The 24,378-nt window shown below is 39.0% G+C and overlaps 1 protein-coding gene across 1 annotated transcript in view; it reads right to left on the bottom strand.

Moving 5' to 3' along the window:
* Positions 1-24,378, bottom strand: part of ANXA10 (annexin A10) — a 122,711-nt gene that overhangs the window by 4,198 nt on the left and 94,135 nt on the right. Inside the window, exons 5-12 of the mRNA XM_073343188.1 lie at positions 20,842-20,936; positions 12,611-12,724; positions 10,961-11,051; positions 10,058-10,137; positions 3,808-3,861; positions 3,587-3,680; positions 2,207-2,302; positions 769-827 (exon numbers count right to left, since the gene is read on the bottom strand). Of these exons, the coding sequence (XP_073199289.1) occupies positions 769-827; positions 2,207-2,302; positions 3,587-3,680; positions 3,808-3,861; positions 10,058-10,137; positions 10,961-11,051; positions 12,611-12,724; positions 20,842-20,936 (683 nt within the window). The remainder of the gene's footprint in view (positions 1-768; positions 828-2,206; positions 2,303-3,586; positions 3,681-3,807; positions 3,862-10,057; positions 10,138-10,960; positions 11,052-12,610; positions 12,725-20,841; positions 20,937-24,378) is intronic.

Here is a 24,378-nt window from a genome sequence, read left to right as displayed (position 1 = left end):
AAATCTAATCTGACTGTGAAAATAAGAAATAATTGCACAATGGCACATTTCACTCAAAAATGAGCCTGGTTTAGCACAACAATTTTGTGAAAATAGAATCAAATTTGAATTTGAAAAAATATGAAAATGCTCAGATTCTGAACATTTTAAATCATGAATACTTTACATAAATTTACAACAGCAGCACACAATATGAAGAAAAACACATGTGTGGTATTTTTACCCCTATGCAGTATTTGTGGATACTTCTGATTACATATGCAGATACCCACATTTGCACCCAATATTAATTTTTTTAAGCTAATGTGCATAAAAACATTAGGATTTGCACATGTAAATGGAGTCCAATTGAAAACATGGTGATTAGTATTTTCACACTATAGCATTTGTATTATGCCATTCACAGTGATATTTATTAAAGCTGTACAGCGGAAAGTCATATAATAAGAATAGATCATCTTGAATAAAAAGTGCGCTTTGAGTTTTGCACACCAGGGGGAGATGCAGTCCATACAAAATGATGGTTTTCTGTTTTCAAAAAGTCAATGCAGTTAACGGACAAGTAGTGTTGAAAGAAAACTCATCTGTTGATCAAGCACTATGACTTTGAAATTAATAACATTACCAAAATTTTTAAAACAAGCAAGCAACACTTTAACAGTGGAAGCTATCAAAACCCTAACCCTTTTAAAGCAAATGAGCTAACTCATTCAAAATAGAGACAGTAAAACTGTTGTTTAAAATATGTGAAAGAATAGTGCTACTTACATGGATTGCATTGTAAAGCCTATATGCAAAATAGGAAGGTTTATCTCGAACACAGAGAACTAGGAGAGATATGTTATGGAGAAAAGGAGAAATATTAGAGACTTTCAGAAAACTGCATCAATGGTGTGTTTATGTGATCTTGAGGGTGCTTATTGGGTTGAAGTGAAACAAGTTGATACTGGTTGATAGAAACTTTCTCACATTGCACAGTTCATGGCTGTGGGTCAGGTTGCCCCTTCTACCTTAGAAAAAACCTGGGGTGCTCCTCAAAATGTTTACCTAACAATACTCATTCAATGGGAGGTGGCAGAATTTTCAATCCTATGGAATTGCCCGTTTAAAGTGCAGATTATAAAATTCTAATCTCAGGCCACCTGGAAGGAGCCTCTCTGTTTCTGTACTGGCTGTGGGCCTTCCCCCCAGCAGGCAGGGCAGCTTTACCTGTGGTTCATCTTAAGGATGCTGGTAGTTTAAGAACATGGTTTTATTTTTCAGTCATAATAATTTGCTATTTATTTATAAATTTTTTATGGTGTTCATCACCATACTATCTAAGTGCCTCAGAAACTTTAATGAATTTAGCCACATGACATCTTTGTGAGGTAGGGAAGTATTATTACCATCATGGGCGACTCATGAACCCCCCTTCGGGAAGCCTAGCCCCCTACCCCTCCTATTCCGCTGGAGGCCCTGCCCCAACTCCATTCCCTCCCCCCACCCCCGGCTCTCCATCCCTCCGCCAGAGCCAGAGGAGCCCCAACCCCCCCAGTGCAACCAGATGGATCCTGGCTGGCCCACCTGAGCTGCTCCGAGCCGCAGCCTGCATGCCCAAGCCATCTCCAGCCCACCGGCCCAGGCGCCGGAACTGCCCCAAGCCCTGGCCGCCTGGAGGAGCTCTGAGCCCTGCCACGGCCTGGCCCCAGGGCCGTGGTGGGGAGCATTAACAGAGGTTTGGGGAAGGTTAGCATCCCCCAGCCTCTGTGATGCATTGCCCATGATTACCGTCATTTTACAGATGGGGAAACTGAGGCACAGATAATTTAGGAGCTTGATCCTACACCACTGAAGACATGCAGTTTTGCCATTTGTTTCAGTGTGAGCAGAATCAGTGCCTAATGGACTTGCCCATGGTCACACAGGAAGTTTGTAGCAAAACCAGAAGCAGAATCCAGTTCTCCTCAGCCCTAATCCAGTGACCACATTTTAATTTTTAGCCTCAACCTACGATACAATTTAAATGCCCTTTCTTCTATATAGCCTTAGACTTGTTGGTTGATTTTCTTCCAAATGTTCAAAGTTTCTACACCATATATGAAAATTAACTAGTGGGGAAAATAGCACAAAAAGATTATATTTGTACCTTTTAATGGACCAGATGTACTATACTGTATATTTATTAAGAAGTTATCACTAGTGTAAAATAATCATTTTATTTTACCTATTGCTATCAGCAGTTCTTGAAAGAATCCATCGTAACATTCATTAATAGCATCTACTATATCTTGCCCAGAGATATTTTGGAACTCCTGAAAAACTTGAAAGAAATGAATATGTTTATTTATATTCTGTATTAAGAGTAGAAACCAGCCGTTTTGTTGCTGTTTACTTTTGACATGTCTATTACCCCAAAATGAAACTTAATCTAAAATGAGAGATTGGGACAGATTCTCAACCCAGTACTTGGAGCAAAGCAGCTGGAAAGCTGTCCTAAAAGGGCATCTGGCAATTTCTTAGCATGGGGGCGTGGGGTAGAGAATAGCATAGCCAGCTCTATGCTAACACCTGCCCCCATCCCCCATGAGGTGGATTGGGGTTAGGAGGTTGTTCCTTCTTATCCTTGTTGATGTAATATCCCCCAGGAGAGCATTACAAGCTGAAGTAAATTAGTCCATCCTTTATGCTATAGAGCTGTCTGGAGAATGACAATTCCATTTTGAGATTTGTTTTCATTCCACACTAGAACAAAACGAAAACTTTTGGAACATTTTCTCAAAATGGAATTGTGTCTAAATGTCCATTCTTGGACTGAAAAGGTCAGGTTTTCGATTCATCTCACTCTCTCGCTACACATGAGCAACTGGGGAGTCCGCACTGACCTCAGAAGCCTTCCCATAGAAAATGTCAAAATTGACATGTTTCTGTAAAATGTATCAGCTTCAATGGAACACCATGTTGTGACAAAAATATGTTTCATTAAAATGTTTCCAACCAGCAGCTGTCACTTGTTTGGTTGGGTGTTTTTTTTGGGGAGGGTGGGGGGTGGAGGGGCGGTATTTGGCCCTCTCTGCCCCCCAAGACTGGGAAAAGTGGAACGGTGGCTTCAGTGCACTTTTGACTCCCCCCCCCACCAGATGAATTGAGTGTGAGCTCCAGGGGTGCTGGAACAATTTTTATAGTGGGGGTGCTGACCATGGAAACCATGCATTTGGTGTTTGTTATTACTACTTCACGCCGGGGGCGTGGGAGCACTCCCTAGTTCCAGCACCACTGGTGAGGTCAGTGCAGCTGAAGACTTAGCCCGTCACCTTAACTATCATTTCTGTGATGCATTTTTTTCACTATCTGTTCTACACGGGGTTCAGCTTTGTAGTCCTTGTACACCCAAAACTCCCATTAACTTCAGTTGGAGTTTTGGGAGCACAAAGAATGTAGGCTCAGGCTCCTGTTTCAGACTGCACTGGAATCTGAATATTGGTTTGTGAATTCAGCTTCTGTGTGCCTAGTTAAAATTATGCCTGTTGTCTCTGTAAGCTATATTTTCCCTTTCCATTATACATTAAAATACTGAGAAGTTGGATTCATAAGTGATGATAATTACCCATCCACAACTGCTGGTAACTCTTGTTGCACAAGATCATTTGTATCATGTTTTTGTGTTCCCCTGTTTTCTGCTGACATGCTTCCCATAGGACCTAAGGCATTAAAATAATAACAAGGTGCAAAAGATCATCAGTCCCAAACCCCTTTAAACAAGACTTTCAAACAGCTACATATTTGTTTTCTGTTATTTTTGAGAAACTGACAGCTGATTGTAATTACCATTGCATCCTGAACAGCCATAGCAGGATCTGCATACCCTTCCTCTCGGGTTCCCTGTAAAATGTTAAAACATTTTCCTCTGTTAGTTCTTCTAAAATGACTGCAAGAGAATGAGATGGTCTTTATATAATACTACTTCTCATTCACTGAGATATCCATTCCAGGATTTTACACAAGAATGGTGTGTGGTAGAGCTGGTCTATAGAGCCCTAAAATATTCTAGAGGTTACATCTGGAATTGCTATGGCATCTGTCCAAGGGCCATTCCCTTAGGGTGGAGGAATTCTAGAATCATGATGGGACTGATGACAGGAAGTAGTCGTAAAGGTGGATACAGATGGGTTCCCTGTGGGACTACATTTTTAACTAATCCTTTTCTTACATAAAAGAAAAATTAGTGACTAACTAGATGACATTACCTGTTTATAAAGTTATTATAACATGTGGTTATGATGTGGAAAATAACTGTACAAATGGCATCTTTGTGTCTCCAGTTTATTTTTCATTGATATGTCCATATAACTTTGCTATTTTCTACAAGGAAAAAAACCACACACTTTTTTCTCACTGTCCAAACTGCAAGATCAGCCATATCAAATAGTGATCGATCTGCTTTACACTGCATGTTACCATCATCACCTGTAATTAATATTCAAGATTGAGAAGTTGCCTGACAAATTTGATGATGTATGAGTCAAAAGAGAATACAGTTTATTCTCCCGTAGCTCTTTTGGCTTTGCAGTTCTGTAAACCAAGCAGATATGATTTAGTTAATACACTAGGATCAGATTTATTTAGTTGTAACAAAAGAAAAGTCTTTTAGAGTAACTCCTTTTAATCATAGTTACAGTGTAAGGATACAAATAAGCCCAGGTTGCAGGAGTCATAATTCCCAGACAGCACTTAATCATTGCCTTAATGATATGTTTTTGAAGCAATTTATTTTAGTTTGGCGTTGACAATCATTCTGCTACAAAAGTGAAAGTAAGGATTAAAATTATATATTGTCTGCCAACTACTAGAATGACCAGTTTTCAACTGTTGCCTGGGAAATATGTTAATTCACATTTTAATTAAATTGTAAAGAATTTGCACAGAACAAAGAATGAAGTTCTTAATGACAAGATAAATTGCTTAAAGGAAATTATGCTGTAGTGACTTCCTGTGATTGAATATATGAAACTGGAAAAATATGACAAGTGGACAATAAAAACTGAGCAGCAGTGCTTTACATAAACAAAAAAACCCTACAGTTACATTTTAAAGGATTATTCTTGCCTTATTTAATCAGGAGAATCCTAAAAACTGCATCAATATTCTTATTTTTAAATTCCAGAAAATGATGTTATTTTAATTCATATCCATGTCAAAACCTGGGGCAAAATAGATCAACTCTTCATGTCATATTAAAAGTCTGGATAATTATAATTCGATCCAAGTACATTACATTAATTAGGATGTAATAAGCCTTCCAGAAGCTTGCCTCTTCTGAAGGATTTTGCCACTGCCCATTAATTGGTGGTGGTGGAGTGCGGGGGGGATACATATGCTTTTCCCTTATGGAAAAGTATTATAGGCCTCAGTATTGTAATTATGGCAATCATGTAGATTGCTGCTCCCGCATAGAGCCCCATTGGCCCATATTATAAATGTCTGTGTGCTATCAATTGCAGGATCAAGGCCCCAGAATTTAATAGTGAGTAAACCAATACAATTTTTAGAAAATATTTTAAAAAAAGAAACCGTTGATACAGAATGATATCCTTTCTATAGGTTACATAGAAATAGGTAGAAAGAATCTAATTTTCTATTTTAATGTATAACATTGTCCAGTTTATTCTCCAAGACTATCCAAAAGAGAAAAAATAAAAAGGATAACATTTTAAATTAAGTGCCATCTGACTTTTCTACAATTGTTTTTATTAACATAAATAAGGTAATATTCACACGCAGATAAAAACTTACAAAGAAGCGCATTATGAAACAGTGCAGTTGGAGTTCTCCAGAGCTCTTTTTAGGCTCCAGAATCTGAGATAAGTAGCTGTTGGGATCCTGACTATTTGGTGATCCACAGTCAGCCTCTTTAGGGATATTTGTGGCAATGTGTTTTGACAATGAGGACTGCAGATTATAGGGCAGGATGTTTTGTATTTGTCCTGATTGTAAGAAAAAATTGCCCTGGCTTTAATGAGGGTAAGAACTAAGATATTGTGCAATCTTTTTAGGGTGGCAAGGATTTCATCACCAGGGAGAAAATCTGTTGAACATTAGAAGGAAAAAGTCTCTCTTTTGCAGAGCCTACATCTGGAACATAATATTTTTTCTCTCCTTGTCATCCACTCCTCATCTCATTTTGAACCTCATCAGAAACCATCCTTTTCAACCTTGAACTTATGTTTTGTATCTTTGCCATTCCTCCCTGCTAGAATATGTGCTGTTATTTATTGTTTAACTCTGCAGAGCATTTTGAGATAATGATCCAGTTCATCAGCTGGTATGAATTGGCCATATTCATCAGCTGGTATAAATTGGCATAGTTTAATTGGAGTTAATGAACCTATGCTGATTTACACCCATTGAGAATATTCCTCAAAGTTTGTATGAAAGATTCTGTACAAACAAGGCCCCCATTCTGCAAATACAGACATGAGTAGTGCCCTTTATTCTTGTATGTAAAATTACTCACATGCATGAATGTTGGCAGGATAAGGACCTAAAATTACATGGTATTGAATTAGGCCCTAATTTGGTAAAGTGTGTAAGCACTTTCCTATCCTTAAGAATGTGAGAAGTCACCTTGGCTTCATTGGGACTATTTATGTGCCTAAAATTGGGTAAAATGCTTAAGAATCATGCTGAATCAGTGCCTTAATCATTAAGACTTACTATGACTGAAAGTTCTTTGGAACAGGGGCCAGGCCTTCATATTTTTGTACAATCCCTAACAATCCTGATTGGGGTCTTTGTGCACTACCCTGATTTAAAAAAAAAGAAAGAAAAGAAAATGCATAGCTGTACACGCGTGTGCTCCACACCTTTCATTTCCTCACCCTGGTGTCCAACCCTGCCGTCGAGTGGTGGGATCTCCTACCACCATGGAGGGTGAGGAACTCTGGTGGGCCAGTCTGTATTCCACATTGGTCTTGTGGCCCGTGGGGGATATTAGTTGGCAGCGTGTTCACGGAGCCATGAGCATGGGCATGTAGTTGGTGCAGTTCACCTTTCTTGTCCCTTGTGTGGTATGAGGGAGACCCTGGTGCACATGTATCTTGAGTGTGCCAGGCTGCAGCCCCTTTTCCAGCTTCTCCTTAGGTTATGGCTGCACTGTTCACTGCACCTCCTGATTTATGCACACCCCAGCTGTGGCCCCACAAAGTCATGAGACCTCCTCATCAACCTCCTCCTGCCACTGGCCAAAGTGGCCATCCACCATACCAAGAGAAGGATGCTGGATGGGGAGGTGCTCTGTGACTGTGAGGCCTATTTTCACTCCTCCCTCAGATCACATATCCAAGCAGTGTTTCTCTGGGATGCATCCACTGGTTCCCTGGACACCATTGGGGAGCAGAGGATGCTGTCTGGGGTTCTCTGATCAGTGTCTCCTTCTGTCATAAATATAAAGGGAACAGTAAACCCCTTAAAAATCCCTCCTGGACAGAGGAAAAATCCTCTCACCTGTAAAGGGTTAAGAAGCTAAAGGTAACCTCGCTGGCACCTGACCAAAATGACCAATGAGGAGACAAGATACTTTCAAAAGCTGGGAGGAGGGAGAAGAACAAAGGGTCTGTGTCTGTCTGTATGCTGCTTTTGCCGGGGACAGAACAGGAATGGAGTCTTAGAACTTTTAGTAAGTAATCTAGCTAGGTATGTGTTAGATTATGATTTCTTTAAATGGCTGAGAAAAGAGCTGTGCTGAATAGAATGACTATTCCTGTCTGTGTGTCTTTTTTGTAACTTAAGGTTTTGCCTAGAGGGATTCTCTATGTTTTGAATCTAATTACCCTGTAAGGTATCTACCATCCTGATTTTACAGAGGTGATTCCTTTACTTCTATTAAAAGTCTTCTTGTAAGAAAACTGAATGCATTTTCATTGTTCTCAGATCCAAGGGTTTGGGTCTGTGGTCACCTATGCAAATTGGTGAGGATTTTTACTAAACCTTCCCCAGGAAGTGGGGTGCAAGGGTTAGGAGGATTTTGGGGGGAAAGATGTGTCCAAACTACGTTTCCCAGTAAACCCAGATAAAGTTTGGTGGTGGCAGTGGAAATCCAAGGGCAAAGGGTAAAATTAATTTGTACCTTGGGGAAGTTTTAACCTAAGCTGGTAAAAGTAAGCTTAGGAGGTTTTCATGCAGGTCCCCACATCTGTACCCTAGAGTTCAGACTGGGGAAGGAACCTTGACACCTTCCTTGCTTTTGACCCTGTGACCGTCCCTTAGGGTTGCCAAACCTCCAGGATTGGCCTAGAGTCTCCAGGAATCGGCATCAATCTCCCGGTGAGTTGAAAGCAATCCTGGAGATTGTAATAGGATATTTTAAGAAAATGACATTACGTCATGTTGGAAAAAAAATCTCCTGGAATAGCTTCAGTCAGAGTTGGCAGTCCTACCGTCACTCCCATTCCTGTTATTCATCAGTTGCCCCCTGACTTCAGTTGAGACCTGGGTTCAGTAGTTCCTCCTCTTAGGCTGGGGGAGGAGTCTTTAGATGAGGGCGGAACTTGCACCTACCCTCCCCCAGATTTTCAATAAGTACTCACTCCCTGCGCACTGTCGCAGATGGTTTTATGATTAAAGCAACTGAATGCCACCCAGAAAAATTAGATATTCCCCCGCCTCTCCACATAGTTCCTATGTGGTACTGGGAAAGTCACATAAACCAAAATTTTCAAAGATGTCCAGGGCTTGATGGTACTCGCTAAATAATGCATGAAGCTACATGCTGAATAATCAGGATAAAGGGAAATACTGAGTGTTTATTAAATGAGCACTGTGCATTCTGTGCCCTGAATGAGGAAGGGGTCATGTGGCAAAAAAACACAATAAGACTATATCATTATGCATATGCACAAGGGAGCCAAAATAAAATTTCTTAGGAAACCTTAATCCTGGTATTTCCTAACTTTTGGCTGGTTGACTTGTCAACCCTAGTGTTCTTTTAATGTAGAAGTTTTTTTGTTTTGTTTTTTGTCTGTTTTTTTTTTTTCATGTAATACTAATATAGAGTCAAATTTTCTGGTCCAGGTGCAACCATAAAAATGTGCAGTCGCCCATTCTGACTGCAGCTCTCCATTTGCCATGTGCAAACAGTCATTTGTGTACCTATTTGTAAAAACAAATGCAGGTACAAAGGTACATGTAGATTTCTGACAGTGCACCTGTTGCTTTTGACCCATATTGTGAAAGTTCCTAATTCAGTTTTCACGCTAAACATATTTAGATGTTTAAGATGTAATAATTCCTGAAATACAAACAAAATTAATTAGGGCACTAGCATGAAGGCATCTTCCCCCTCTGTGTCTTTTTGATAACAGTATTTACTGTCCCCAGTATCTTCTGTCCCTTGCCTTATGGCACAACACTTTAGGGTTTGATTCTGTAAAGAGTTGATCACCAATTTTGAGCTGTTGACAGTCTCCTAATTCAGTGAGAATTGACCATATCTCAACAAAAAAGCCCTCAAGCACTTTACAGGATCAGGAAGTTTGTAAATAATATTGACAATCTTCCTGCATGAGGTACAACCACAGTGTAAACAGCATGTTGTGTGGCAGATTTCTTCAGCACAAAGAACATGTTTTTTTGAAAACAGAAGGAATATAAAGATCTGTTTAATAATTTCTTGCATAGTCAGGCCAGCTATTTCTCCATTTTTCTATGTGACATACAAACCGTAATATGGACAGTACACTCCATTAATGAAAAAAACAGAGCTTGTGAAAGAAAATCTCATTTGGATATGAAGATACTTTCTTTTCCGAGCATAGGGTCAGATGCTGGAATTTTCAGATTCTTGTTCAATAAAATACTCAATTGACTTGCATTCAAAAACCAAAGTGAAAGCAGATGAAAGAATTTAAATTCTAATCTTTCCCCTTTTTGCAGCCCCTTCAAAAATGTAGCTTTTCAACCATATTGAGCATGGATTAGTTTTAATTGTAGCCAATTTAAAATCTGAGGCTCCTTCAACAATATTAGAAGATGATTCTGCATTTTAAAAAAATGTAGAACATATTTTGAGTTTGTACAGTACCTGAGCGAGGTTCATAAGTGTGTCTCTGAAGTGGCCTGTAGTCTCAGAATAAATGTCTTGTTGAAGATCATTGTTGTATTCTGGGGTGAAAACCACAACAAACTTGTGTTAAACGTGTAATTTGTAGAACACACAAATATTCTCTGAATAATGTTAGTGAAGGTTTGCAAACAGCAATGAGTAACTAGAATAAAAGATATACTCAGTATATTGACATTTGCAAGTCTTTTAACACTTTTCATTCTGCAATGAGCAATAAATTGGCTTACTCATGTGGGGATAGATCTTCAAAAGGATTTTCACAAGAGTTTAAGCAGGTTAGGCACCTAATTCACTTAACCTGCTTATGCACTTTTGAAAATCCCATGAGGTGCCTATCTGCATTTTTAGGTGCCTAAACACCTAAGAAGATCAGGTCTCTGCTGCTAGCAAGAACCTCAGTGACTTTTTACCTAAACAGTGACTGTGGATTCAAGCCTAAAATGACAATTACTGTAGAATTAGTGAGATAGTTATAAGATAGAGAACAAACAAACAAAACCCCTCCTTCTCTTTAAAGATTTAAAGAGTTTAATCTTCCTCCAAAAGTTATAATCCAAAAATATCAGTCTGTGGATGTTTCAACTGAGAGATGTTTCAAAGATCACAGAATCCTGAATGTCTAAAAATACTGAGATATTTTTATGATAATACAATAAAAATTTAAACTTGATTTATACATTTTGCTTCAGCCTTTGATGTACAATTATCCTGAAACAAGGAAAGAGGGAAAACAATTGGCTTTAAGAATTCATCTTTGGAAGTCTAGCTCTTTCAGTCATGCAACTATATCCAGAACACACTTAGTCAGAATTGGACCCTTGCAGGATATGCTACTGTATACTTAAATAAAACAAACAATACGCATTAAGTAGGCTTCTTTCATTTGGAAGATCTCCCCATTTGATCTTGAGGCTAGTATATCAATAAGACAGTTCTCTTCCATGTCTGCTCCCTGCCAGGAAAAAATAGCAAACAAGCAAGGTCATTACTAGTAGAGATAATGGCTTCCAATACAATTGTAATATTTGTCAAGGACTGTGAAAGAATGATTGTCTCTGTTTGAGGAATTCATGGTTTATTTTTATGGGTTATTTCCGTGTTAATAAGAGTACTGATTTCAGTCTTTTCAGGGTTACTGATTAGCTTTAGTGTAATTAGTATTAAAACTGAACCTCCAACACTAACACTTAAAGTTAAGCATGTGAAGTGTCCTATTGCTAAGGCAACATGGAGAGTGAGACAATGCCCTACCAAAGGGGAAAATGCACTGGGATGAATTTCATTCCTAGGGAGCAATAAAGCCCTTTTAAATATGTGGGGCTCTGTAAAGAATTAAATGCATATATCAAGCATGCTGTCCCTAATTGTGCTAGGGGTTTAGACAATTTGAAATGTATTTGAACATCAATAACATGCTGTGCTTCCAGTTTCTCTTTTTTGAAATTACTTAAAAGTATGTTTTGGAATGTTTACAACAGTACTTGATTTTTACATGAAATACTTCTTCATTACTGTCATACCATGTAGGATTGCAAATCATTACATTTCCCCACAAGGTTGTTGACTTCAGTTTGAGAGTTTGAATTCAAGTGAGTGGATGCTACATATACTACTTTTGATAGGTGCATACAGCTCTTGTTAATGACAATGAGAATTCTGCATTTAGAACAGGAGAAGAGTATGCCAGCAAGGCCTCAGTTCTGCAGAGTTATGTATATGCATTATTTTAAGCATCCGAGTAATCTCATTGACTCCACAATTAAGGTACAAGAGTGTAAAAAAGCACAAACTTGATTCAAATGCAGAAAAATTCTAGATTTGCCAATCCTGGTCAATAGTGATAAAAATAGTACTTCTGAAGCTACTAATGGGCTATAATAATCTCACTGCTAACCATCATTTTAAAAATATACCAGTAGCTCTAAATGTGCCTTGATATCAACTGTTAAAAAAATGACAAAGTTGGTGCTCATTTTATTTGCTGGCAATGACTGCTTAATACAATAAAATAGTTCCTAGCCTTGAAAATGGGAATGAAATTAAAATGTTAAAGGATAGTCACTGATTTATAAAAGAGTAAGGTAGGTATTAGGGTGCAGATCATGCAAACACTTAGCCTTATGCACGTGTGTAGTCTTATGAGAAAGATTCAATGGGACTACTCATATGAGCATATCTAAGAACATGTGTAAGCGTTTGCCGGATCAGGACCTTACTTTTCAGTTAAGAAACCATACTGTAGAAATATGTTATTTTCTTCAGTTATCTGTTTATATTTATCTGTTAAATGATTGCTGTATTTTTAAGGCTAGATTATTTATATTGCCTTTAATATATAAATACATGTAAATTGTATAGTACTGAATATTTCTTCTCTCCCACTAAACTGAGAAATGCCTTTTTAACAGTTTATCATTCAGTTATATGTCAAAGAATCTATGAAACAGATGTGAATTGTTGTAATCACTGCCTATAAGTAATTGTCTAAGTATTTTTGAGTTAGACAAGCACCTTCATAGCATGCCAGAGCTCATGGGCATCATAGGATGCAGGTGGATACATCAGGCCAACCATAATGTCTTTGAAGTGATGAGAGAGATTCTCTTTCAGGTCCATAATCAAATCCTTGGAAAAAAGATAATCAGGATTATTGCGGTACTCTTGCTGTGCAGTGGAATATTAATCACTGAAAGCATTAAAAATAAAATCTCGCAATTATTTTTGTGATATAATAAAAAGATGAGCCCTGCAGGTTGGATTGTGGCTACAGTTAAGTAACAAAAACTCTTCTCAAAGCTGTGCATATCCTTGTTGATAATATGGGCAAGACTACTGTACATCAAGAAAGAAAAAGAACACAGCAATGTTGGTTAATTAGAACATAGGTGAAAAAACCCCTAATGTTTAGAAATGGAAAAGACTGACACTGGTAAGAAAAGACATTTGGGGCCAAATTTTTGAAAAGGTCTTCAGTCTGCTTTGACACATTCTCCCTCAACTTGTGTATGCAAATCTTTATGAACCCAGACCCTTAGATGTGTCTATGGAAACAGCCTTTGCGGGAAGTCACCACAGCTATATTTTATGGGTTGTACTCAACTATATTTGTAAGTAGGTTTGTAATGTAGAGCTGGACAGAAAACAGTTTTCCCAGCTGGTAAAACTTGTCAAGATTTTGAGAATGGACTCATTCCACATCTGGATGAAACCAAGACCTTTTTGAAGTTATTCAATGAAAAAAAAAAATAAAATAGGCGACTCTAGGCTGGTGATTATGGCACTTGCCTGGAATGATCTGAAATCAGGCAGAGGGAGACTTGAATGTGAGTTTTTGTAACCTAGGTACCCTAACCACCAGACTATTGGCTAGTCTGCTTACCCACTCTTTCAATCTCTTTTGCTGGAGTGCTTCTGGAGTGCATACAAAATTAACTCTTCATTTGAGCAGGGACTTGAACCTCCATCTCTGGTTAGTGGCCTAGCCACTAAGTTATAGTCAGTCACTCTCTCAAGCAATAGTTAATTATTTATACAAAATGTAACAGCTTCAGCAAGCAAAACGGAGCAAGAGACAAAGTGATTTGGAGTAAGGACTCTGTTACATAGGCCAGAGGCATGCTGTAACCACAGGACTATAATCTCTCTTAGTCCCGTTCCTCCCTGACATTCCATCCTGGACCTCAGGAACTTTTCTTGACAAAAATTTGTTGAACCTAACCCCTTCCTACAAAACATTTCTGTTTTGACAAATCAGCATTTTTGGATTGAAATAAACCTTTCAGCCCAAAATTCCTCTAGTCATATGTCAGGGAGAAGAGTTGGAGTTTAGTCAGGAATCTAAAATGGCAAAGAAGCTGTCCCTGATGAGAGGGGCAACATGAGGGAAGGTTTTATCTTTGCTTATCTTTCCCTATTTTCCAGTACCCTTCCTCTGCTATACTTTGTGAATACTAGACTTATTTAGTGAATGTGTCCATTTGCATTTATCACATTTGCTGGACTTTTGTCTCTTGGATACCAGTACTTGATTCCTGTTAAGGTTAATGAGACTTATGGGTAAGTGCTAAGTAGCGAATGTCCCCCTAGTTGTTTTTAACAATGAACATGGAGCTGTAATATACATGGGAAAATAAAAACATTGCTGCATATTGTGACATATCACATAGTTATACTTCTTGGGGCAGACCCTCAGCTGAGAATCTTCCCCCTGGAAACTACATACTGCTTCTTCCTCACTACTAAAGGATTCTCTTCATAGACTCTTTCTTTGGGGTATAGGAGATTTCTAGGGACTTTCCCCCCCCAGTGTTATTCACTCCCAGACAATGAGAAATCTTGTTATTGGCAGTTAGTGTATGTCTCTCCCTTTTTGTTTTTTATTTTAACTGAATTCAGGACTTGTGAAAGGTACTGGATTAACAAAACTAGTATGATGGCACTGGAAGCTTCTCCACAGCCCCATATGCATGCCTCTGCACTGATCTATAATGTGCTTATTGAGGGGATGAGAATGTCCATGCTCACTCACTCCTTACCTGTTTGAGGCTTTCAACTCTTAAGACTGCCAAAAAGCTTGTCACTTGAAGTAGTGATGTGTTATTGTGTGGATACCTATTCACTTATTTCCTATACACTACTAAGCAGGCATCAGGACCCAGATCCACAAAGGACCCAGATTCTTAGCATCACACTGTCTAACTTTTAAGTACCTCTAAATCACTGTAAATTCCGGGTTAGATGCCTACGCTCCCTACAGAATGCATGGAGAGAGATAGGCACCTGAGAATATGATCCACAAAAGCCAGCATGCTAGGGAGGGAGCTGACAAAACTAGCCAACAGCAGCTGCTTGAGGAGAGGGGTGCCTAAGTCCTGCCACTCTCCCAGAGTTAGGCGTCTATGTCTGAGCTGCAGGGAGGAACCTATCTCTGCATTCGATACACAACTGGGAACCCATTTCCTGGAGCATGTTGGTTTAGATACCTGAGCTATTTCTTATGAGATTGGAGCTAGGCAAGCACATAAGCCATACTAAATGGGATGAAGAGGAGATGGACTCCCTTTTAAACACTAGCCAGGGGTTAGGGTACTCATATGGGAGAACCTAGTTCAGTTCTCCCTCTCCCCATCTGAAGAGGAAAAGGGATTTGAAGAAGGGTTCTCCACTATTCAGGTGAGTGCCTGAACCACTAGACTATGACATATGGGAAATGACTGCCGAGGAGGAAGTACTGCAGAAAGGGATCTGGGGGTCATAGTGGACCACAAGCTAAATATGAATCAAATGTGTGACGTTGTTGCAAAAAAAGTGAACATCATTCTGGGATGTATTAGCAGGAGTGTTGTAAGCAAGACATGAAAAGTAATTCTTCCGCTCTACTCCGCGCTGATTAAGCCTCAACTGGAGTATTGTGCCCAGTTCTGGGAGCCACATTTCAGGAAGGATGCAGAAAAATTGGAGAGAGTCCAGAGAAGAGTGACAAAAATGATGAAAGGTCTAGAAAACATGACCTATTAGGGAAGATTGAAAAAACTGGATTAGTTGAGTCTGGAAAAGAGAAGACTGAGAGGGGAATACGATAACAGTTTTCAAGTATGTAAAAGGTGGTTACAAGGAGGAGGGAGAAAAATTGTTTTTCTTAACCTCTGAGGGTAGGACAAGAAGCAATGGGCCTAAATTGCAGCAAGGGAAGTTTAGGTTGGACATTAGGAAAAACTTCCTGTCAAGGTGCTTAAGCACTGGAATAAATTGCCTAGGAAGGTTGTGGAATCTCCATCGTTGAAGATTTTTAAGAACAGGTTAGACAAATACCTTTCAGGAATGGTCTAGATAATACTTAGTCCTGCCATGAGTGAAAGGGACTAGACTTGATGACTCTTGCGGTCCCTTCCAGTCCTACAATTCTATTATTTGGGGGGGGGGGGAAGAGGGTATATCTCAATCTCTCTTGTTGAAGCCATTCCACTTTGTACTAAATAATTAAGTATTAAGTAGATGAGAGAGAGAGTGAGAATAACTCTGTAGTCCAGTGATTAGGGCACTCACATGTGAGGTGGAAAACACCTGTTAAAATTCCTTTCCCTCAGGCAGAGGGGGAAATCAACTGGGGTCTCCCACATAGACGCCGTCTCTGTGGGTGCTCCGGGGCTGGAGTACCCATGGGAAAAATTGGTGGGTGCAGAGCACCCACCGGCAGGTCCCCGCCCCGCCCCAGGTCACCTCCGCCTCTGCTCTGCCGCCTCCTCCTGAGCGCGCTGTCGCATCCTGCTTCTCCCCCCTCCTTCCCAGCGCTTGCGCCGCAAAACAGCTGTTTCGTACAGCAAGCCTGGGAGGGAGGGAGGGGGAAGGAGAAGGAAAGTGGCGCACCTGGGGAAGAGGCTGGGCCTGGGTGGGGATTTGGGGAGGGATCCAACAGGGGCAGAGAGGGGCGTCGTCATGGCGGGGCCGGGGGGGAGGGCACAAGCACCCACTGGCGCCAACAAAAGTTGGCACCTGTGATCTCCCACATCCCAGGTGAGTGTCCTAAGCACTGGGCTAAAGTTTATAAGGGAGGATGTTAACTCCTCCTCCACCCAGCTCTTTGGTGTGGAGAGAGCCCGATTCAGAGCACAGCTACTGGATCAGGCTTTGCAGGTGAGATGGGCAGGAGACCATCTATCTTTGCCTAGCTTGAGGCATGAGATAAGCCAGGGTGCCTGCCTGTGGCAGAAGATTAGGCATATAGTGAGTTTTTTACTGTGGAAATGTAGGCAGTGAGCTTTGGCTCCAACTGAGTGAGGGTTCTGTGGATTGCAGTGGTGCCTTAATCTTGAAATCAATGGAAGTTAGGAGCCTAAATACCTCTGAGGACCTGGGCCCAGATTCCTACTGACCTGAAGTTGTATTTAAATCAGTGATCAAATGGACTCCAATCCCATAAACCAGTCAGTCCCCCCACCTCCCCCATATATATCTTCTTTCAGTTCAAAGATAGAGACTTTGCTTTTGATGGACTGAACCAAAACTACTAAGGGTGTTTCTTCCAATGCAACTTGTCTTAAACACTTTTTTGTGTATTGGTGAAGATTTTTCATTACCAAGAGATCCATGGGGATGGTGGAAAAACCATAACTAAAAATAACAACATAGTTAATGTAAAAACCTCTCTATCTCTCAGAAGGAGAATAATTAAAGATAACCACAGGATTTCTGAGTATAATTAATTTAGTAAACAGAGTAGCAATGAGGAAGGAGACATACAAATTAAAAAATGAATTTATGATGAAGAAACAATATGTAATCTTCCCTGAATGTGCATTAGATACATTTGACAACTACTAAATCACACAGAGAATTGAAATTAATTCATTAAGACATTTTACTGCTGACAGCATGCCTGTGGGAATATGGATTAATAATACAAATGGAGACCAATTAAAAATTACCCCCTGCAATCAGAACTAGGGTAGAATGAAAGAAGTAGTGAAAAATAAGAAAAGACAAATCTAAGTTGTCATTATTAAAAATTGCCAATTGTCTCTCTGATAAATCCTTAAAGGATAATTGTAAAAAGGAATCTCTAAGTATCTGGATATGTCTGAATCACCCAGCTAGTTCAGAAGGTTTAACTTCAGCATTTGCTTTTATCCATTTCTGCCTTTCATTTGCCCCATTTCCAGTTTGTAATTCATGTTAGTGTCAATATGAACAGGATCCTATTGGAAGCACAATAGCTACCAGATTAAAAATTGATCTAGAGAGAGGTCTAAACATGTGAAGTTGATATGAGTGTCTACACAGTGGACTGTTTGATGAATTAAAAAAAATCAAAACAAAATATTAAAGCTGAACATGTTCCATGAGAGAGAGCTATAAACCAGAGAAATGGGATAGGGATGAGGAAGAGAGAGGGAGGATGTGGAGAAGTGGCAGACCCTTAGCATTTTTGCCTGCTCCTTCAACCAAATAGTAACTAATTACTGACCCCCATTTCCACATCACTTTACATAGGGTTGGCATAAAGACTTTAGGGAAGGTTAGCAAAATGCACCCAATAATTGACTAATTTAACTTAATTTGTGTATTGTTAGACTCTTTTCTACCCCACACATTCTGCTTGTTCCTTTTAACATTAGCAACTTGTTTACATTGAAAAAAGGGCTAAAAACTTTCTTTAAAAATGAAAGCAGAGATTCTCCTTTACATTTCCAGTTCCTCCTTATCATGAGACCTGCAGCCATCAACGTTACAGGGCCAAGAGGCTATTCCTGGGAGGTGGGAAAAGGAGGATGAATTTAAGGTAAAATTGACCTAGAGGAATCTATTCTTTGTTCTGTTATTTGTTGTTTGTTTCAGGATTTTAAAATGGAAATCCAAACTGTTGAATTAAATAGACATAACAGGAGTTATCCTCCATTAATACAGAATATCTCAAACCACATTATGTGAAGTCCCATCCCCTAAAAAGGAACTGGCAATTCTTTCTGGAAATAATATAGATTTATATCCCAGTTACCCATAGGTTCAGTAATTTAAATATCATTTACTTTTTTATTTTATTATAATGATAGCTCCAGTTGCAGGTAATATTCCAGAAAAATGTCAGAGGAGGACTTGATGAAAAGAAGTGCTGTGTACAGGGTTTCTGCTGTGGACTGTACACACACCTGAGATGAGATTAGCTTGATTAGATAAAATCAGTTTCTTAACAAAATACAATTAAAAGTTGTTACAGTGCCTATAACGAACACTATTTGATCTTTTAAAACTGTTGACTCAATCCCAAATAATAACTGGTACGGCAGAAATCACTAAACCTCAGTTACCAACTATTTCCACACACACTGTCTGAGATTACCACAGTTTTCACTACACTTAATGAAGGAAGTTATGGTAACTGTGAAGTAAGTGTTTGCAAAAGCTAACTCTTTAATGGCAACTACTACAGTTACATTAGAGAGGAAGGATGATATAGTGGTTAGGGATACAGCCTACAATTGGGGAGACCTAGGTTCTGCCACAGATTTCCTGTGTGACTTTGTGTAAGTGTCTGTGTCTCTATTCCCTTTTGGTAAAGGGGGATAACGACACTACCTACTTTACAGGAGTGTTGTGAAGATGGATAAATTAAAGACTGAGGTATTCAGGTATAGTGATAGGAGGCATAAAAGTAGTTAAGATATCTAGGTAATAGAATTCACTTATGTACATACTGATGTTCTAGTGATTTCAATTAAATGGAAGTAGAACAACAGAAGTTGGAAGGTGAGATGAGCTATGGCTTATTTTTGTGTTATAAATCAAAATGAATAAACTACAACTCTTTCTTTACCTTTGTTTAAAGACATAATAATCCAGACAAAATCATCAGCCCACTCCCTGCAAACCAGAAAATAACCAACTAAACATGAACATGAAGTTCAAAAAGTTCTCCCCTCTACCCATAAATACCAGCTCTCCTTCTGACCCTCCATCCCTTCATTATCTCAGAAAACAGGCGGGCTTTATAAAAATCAACAAACTTGGGCAATTTTGGATCAGGGAGGGAATCAGTTCAATAGTTAAGGTCTGTTTATGGAGAACACCCTCCCAGCCGAGAAGCTCCACTATAAGTATCAAGACACTTCTCAAGGAGAATCTCTTTTCTCAGGGTTGTGGTGAGCTGGTAGATTGAGGGGGACTGGGTGATCCAGAGTTCAGGGAAATTGGATTTAACTCAAGCTATTGGCCTAATTTTTATTATGACTGAGGAAAATCTGGTCAGTTTTATCACAGGATTTTTCATTAGTTGTGTATTTTTTGTATATAATAAGAAAATCTGACGCTTGCATTGCCCTTTGTATCTTTGTAGAGTTCAATGCACTTCACAAAGAAAGTCAGTATCATTATCCCCATTTTACAGATGGGGAAACTGAGGCACAGACTGACAACATGGCTTGCCCAAAGGCACCCAGCAGATCAGTTATAGGGCTGGGCATAGAATCCAGGTCACCGCTCTAGCCACTAGGCAATATTGCCTCCTTTGACATGTATAAGAGATGCTAATGTTCATGGTAGGTGCTTTTAATAAATTTAAATAGAATATTTAAAAAATAGAATCTGATCAGAAGACAAAAGCTACCCAAGCTTCTGTCCTCTCATATTTGAAAAGCATATGTGTGTTTGTGTGTGTGTGGATTTCAGTATAAAATTGGTGATGGTGTATTATCACAAAAATTGTACCACATCACTTCTGGATGTGAGCAGATCTGATCTCATACAAATTTTGAAGCACCTTACAAACATTATTTACATATCACCATATCTCTATCAGATAACTTATTTCCTATGTACCAGTGGGTACTCAGTGGCACAGAGAATTTAAGTAAAATGCCTAAAGTCACACATTGTAATCAGGAGAACAAACTATATTTGAGAAACTGGGGTGAGGGGAAGATAGAGGTATTTCTAAAGAATGTATGTAAGATCAGTAGAGGAACATGGAAAGTTTCTTCTCCCACAGTTCACTCACTACCTCGTTTCCTTCTTAGTTCTTTATGTCTAAACAGATGTTTAACTTCCACTGTCACATAAATGATAAATGACAGTCTAAAACCTGCAGAGGTATTGATAGTCATATAAATGAAGTAGTTGTCTGTCAATCAGGTGGCGATACAGCTTCATGCCAGAGATTGGGTTCCAGAAAATGACCTGATGAAAAGGCCAACAGCAATAAGTACAGGAGAGTTATAAATGTGGACATATGCAAAACGATGTCATCATACCCTGCCATACATTTCCCTGTAAGCCTCTGCAATCATAAGTCTTTGTGCATTGCAACGCTGTGTTAGAATATCAATCACCATGTCCTTTTCACAACCTGGAAAGGAAACAAGACCAAATGCTTAAATTAAACTTTTACTTATATTTATCATTGTTTGGTGAGTGTAAGTAAGATACCATGTTTTGTTCAAATGCATTAAACACATTTCTTGCAGAAAAAACTCAACAGATTAATATCAGATTGGTATTTACAAACATCAATAATATTTATCATGCTTATGTACCTTTCACTTGCTGGTGTACTACTGACAAATAGTCAAGAAATCTGTATTATCATCAGATGCATTACCATACGCTCAAGGGGAATGGACTTGAAAACATCAGTAAAATTGGATTAAAGCTTTCATCAAATAAGAACTAGGCATTCAGGTAGAATTTATAGCTAGGACTGGAAGGTTGAGTTTGGATGTGACAATGCTCATTAAATTGTCATTTTTGAGTTATTGATTTCCAGTAATGGAATGGCCATTCACAGAGGGACCATTGGTTGTAAAATTGCTGAATAAGGTGCTCAGTTAGATGGTATAAAATAAAATGTTGAAGGATTATTTATTAATACTGGTTTCTGAATGATGCATTAGGACCAAGGGTTACTTTGTGGAAGAACGTTATCTATGATCATTAGTTTGTAACTGGTGATTAGAGCTACCTGATAAATTTATGCAATCAGTGTATGACTGCTAAAACTCAAAAGAAGATAGAAAATAATTCACAATTAATTCACTTATTTTGCTTTTACCTTCCAAAAGAGAACTCCTGATGATTTGATATGACTTGGTTTTTTAATGACATTTCCAGACAAATTCTTTCCTGGTGGAGCTCAATTGATTTTAGTGGAGATAGGCCAAATTCATCTGTTGTTTCTTATATTTATATAAGACCTGCAGGAACTGTTGCTGCTGAAAACATGAAAAAATGTTTTTTCCTGTGTAAAAAGAAACACAATACTATGTTCTTGTTTCTTCTTTTTACATGGGAAAATTATTGTTTTAAGTGGCAGTTATTAAACCAAACCTTTACTTTTAATAATCTTGTCTGTGGTGTGGGGTCAGACACTGAGTGGGAGCATAAATAGTTTGGGAATTACTGAAGGTCATTTCAGAGAGGCTACATTGCAGAACCATTGCAACAAAAATCACAGATTATCTGCTGTGGAGCAAAATGTTTCTCCTGATTTGCATTGTAGACTTAGTCTTAGAATTTTAATTGCCTCCATTTATGGAATGTGATGTTTTCAATGCTGATGATGCTTGATCAAGCCTCACAACTTTTAACTGAGCACTGAAATGAGTCTGACACAGCAATGAAAGAGAAGCCTTGGAAAATGAATAGAAAATCCATTTGAAAAGCTTATGAATACAATAGTGGCACACTTTTGTGTATCGACCGACTTCTCTGCTGCACCCAGAATCTGCTAGGCATAACAGAAAAGAGTCATTTGTAACTCCCTGATCGTGAGGCTGGTGCTACACTGATCCCAGTCCCAGAATTCTTCTGAGCCAACTTCAGGCCCTATTAAGAAAAACACCTATTAGATGTTTAATTTTCAGACATTGTGTCCTGTTAACTTCACTAGGACTACTCATGTGCCTAATGGTAAGCACATGTTTCAATACTTTGCTAAACTGATGTCTTAAATTCCACTGGCTAGTAAAGGCTTCCCTGCACAGGAGTGCTGTGCCACCTAGGGATTGGTGGATTACAGTAACCATCCAGCCAGGCATCCTCCTGGCCAGGCTGGGAAAGGAATATCATACACAAATTCTTCACCAGCTGAGGACTCCCCACATGTGGAAAGTCCAATTTATGGGGCCAGGATGTATCAGGAATAATTCCAGGGCAGCCAATGGAATTATATAAGAAAAAAATGTGAGAACTGGGGACATATGTAGCTCTTGCCCAATGTTTCTCGGTTACTCTTCAGTCACTTTGAGCAATATTTTCATTAATATGTAGTCAGTATGACTGCTAAAACTCAAAAGAAGGTAAAAAATAATTCACAATTAATTCACTTATTTTGCTTTTATCTCCCAAAAGAGAACTCTTGATGATTTGATATGACTTGGCTTTTTAGTGACATTCCAAGGACAAAATCATGTCGTCTCTTACTGGAAAAGTGGATGATTCAACAGGTTATAAAAGAGTGGTGCTTCAAAGATACAAAAGGGGTAGAATTCCAAGGAACGTGGCAGTGACTTGCACAAAGCTGAGGTTTTAATACTCTTATATTGATGGGCCAGCCATCCTTATCTTTATATCAAAAAGCAGCAACACCCTGAAAAGAATAATAAAAAGAACCAGCCAATCAAAATACAAGTTATGTAAAGGTCTTTACAAGCTAAACTGCACTTTTAAATTACATTGACTCAAGGCTGTTGCAGGAGAACAGACAACTGCTTAATAAACCCTTTGCATGACCAATAGGTTACAAATGGTACTCACAGAATGTGATTCTGTGATCTTTGTCAGATTTTTGTGTAACAGACATGACAATATCTAGGACAAACCTTAAGTTAAAGTCTCTTAGGCCATTGTATTAAACATGCAAATGTTTATGTATTATTGTGGGATGGCATGTAACTTTTTAAAGGGGAGGCAGGACTAACATAAATACTATGAAGTGTTATGTGCTTCAAAGGACTCTTAAAACAATTGACCAGACAAGACTGAACTTTTGGTTGAGTGGGGTTCCTAGGAAATACTTGGGAAGAGCGGAATGCAAATTATTCACCCTAGGAGCTATTTTTTTTTAAACTGTGCCTTAAAGATAAGCCTATTGTCTGGCAGATTACCTATTCATGGTCTCTTCAAAGGCCCAAATTATCTAAAGGAGGGAATCTAACTCATGGGGAGCTAGTTCTAAGTGAAAGCTGCTCACCAGAGGAAAACCCTGTCTGGAGGGTTTGAAGAACTAATTAGAGGGGGGTGATCTCTGACAGGCTTATTAGTATTCATATAAGCTCTTAGCTTTAATGTTTTCTCCGTAATGCTTTCACCTTAAGAATAAAAGGGTTTGCTTAGAAAAAAATGAGGTAACTTCTAACTACCAGCAATTACAGTGTTATTAGTCTTTGCAGAGCAAATAAAGTAGAGAGGCTGGCCATTTAGGTAGCCTGGCTTCCTGGGGGATAGTACAGTAGAGGCAGAGAACTTTTCAGCCCAGAAATACCCCAGTCAGAAGGGAGAGGTGCATGTATCCATCCAAGAGTGATGACAACAGAGGAACCAAGAGTGGATGTCCTTGCTGGACGATGGGGGAATATAGGTGCAGTTACCCTGAACTGAGACATGTACTGTACCTGCTAAATGTTAGGGATGCAGCAGATCACACTGCTTTTCAATTATTTTTATTTAATATTTGTACTGTGGTAGCAACCAGAAGGCTCAATCAGGATTGTGTCCTAGTGTTCTATATGCCGTACATACACATAACACATGGTCCCTGCCCTGAAGACTTTACAATCTGATTTAAGATAAAA

This window comes from Lepidochelys kempii, chromosome 4 (assembly GCF_965140265.1).
Source record: "Lepidochelys kempii isolate rLepKem1 chromosome 4, rLepKem1.hap2, whole genome shotgun sequence".
Classification (NCBI taxonomy): Eukaryota; Metazoa; Chordata; order Testudines; family Cheloniidae; genus Lepidochelys; species Lepidochelys kempii.
This window is presented reverse-complemented; position numbering and strand designations above follow the sequence as displayed.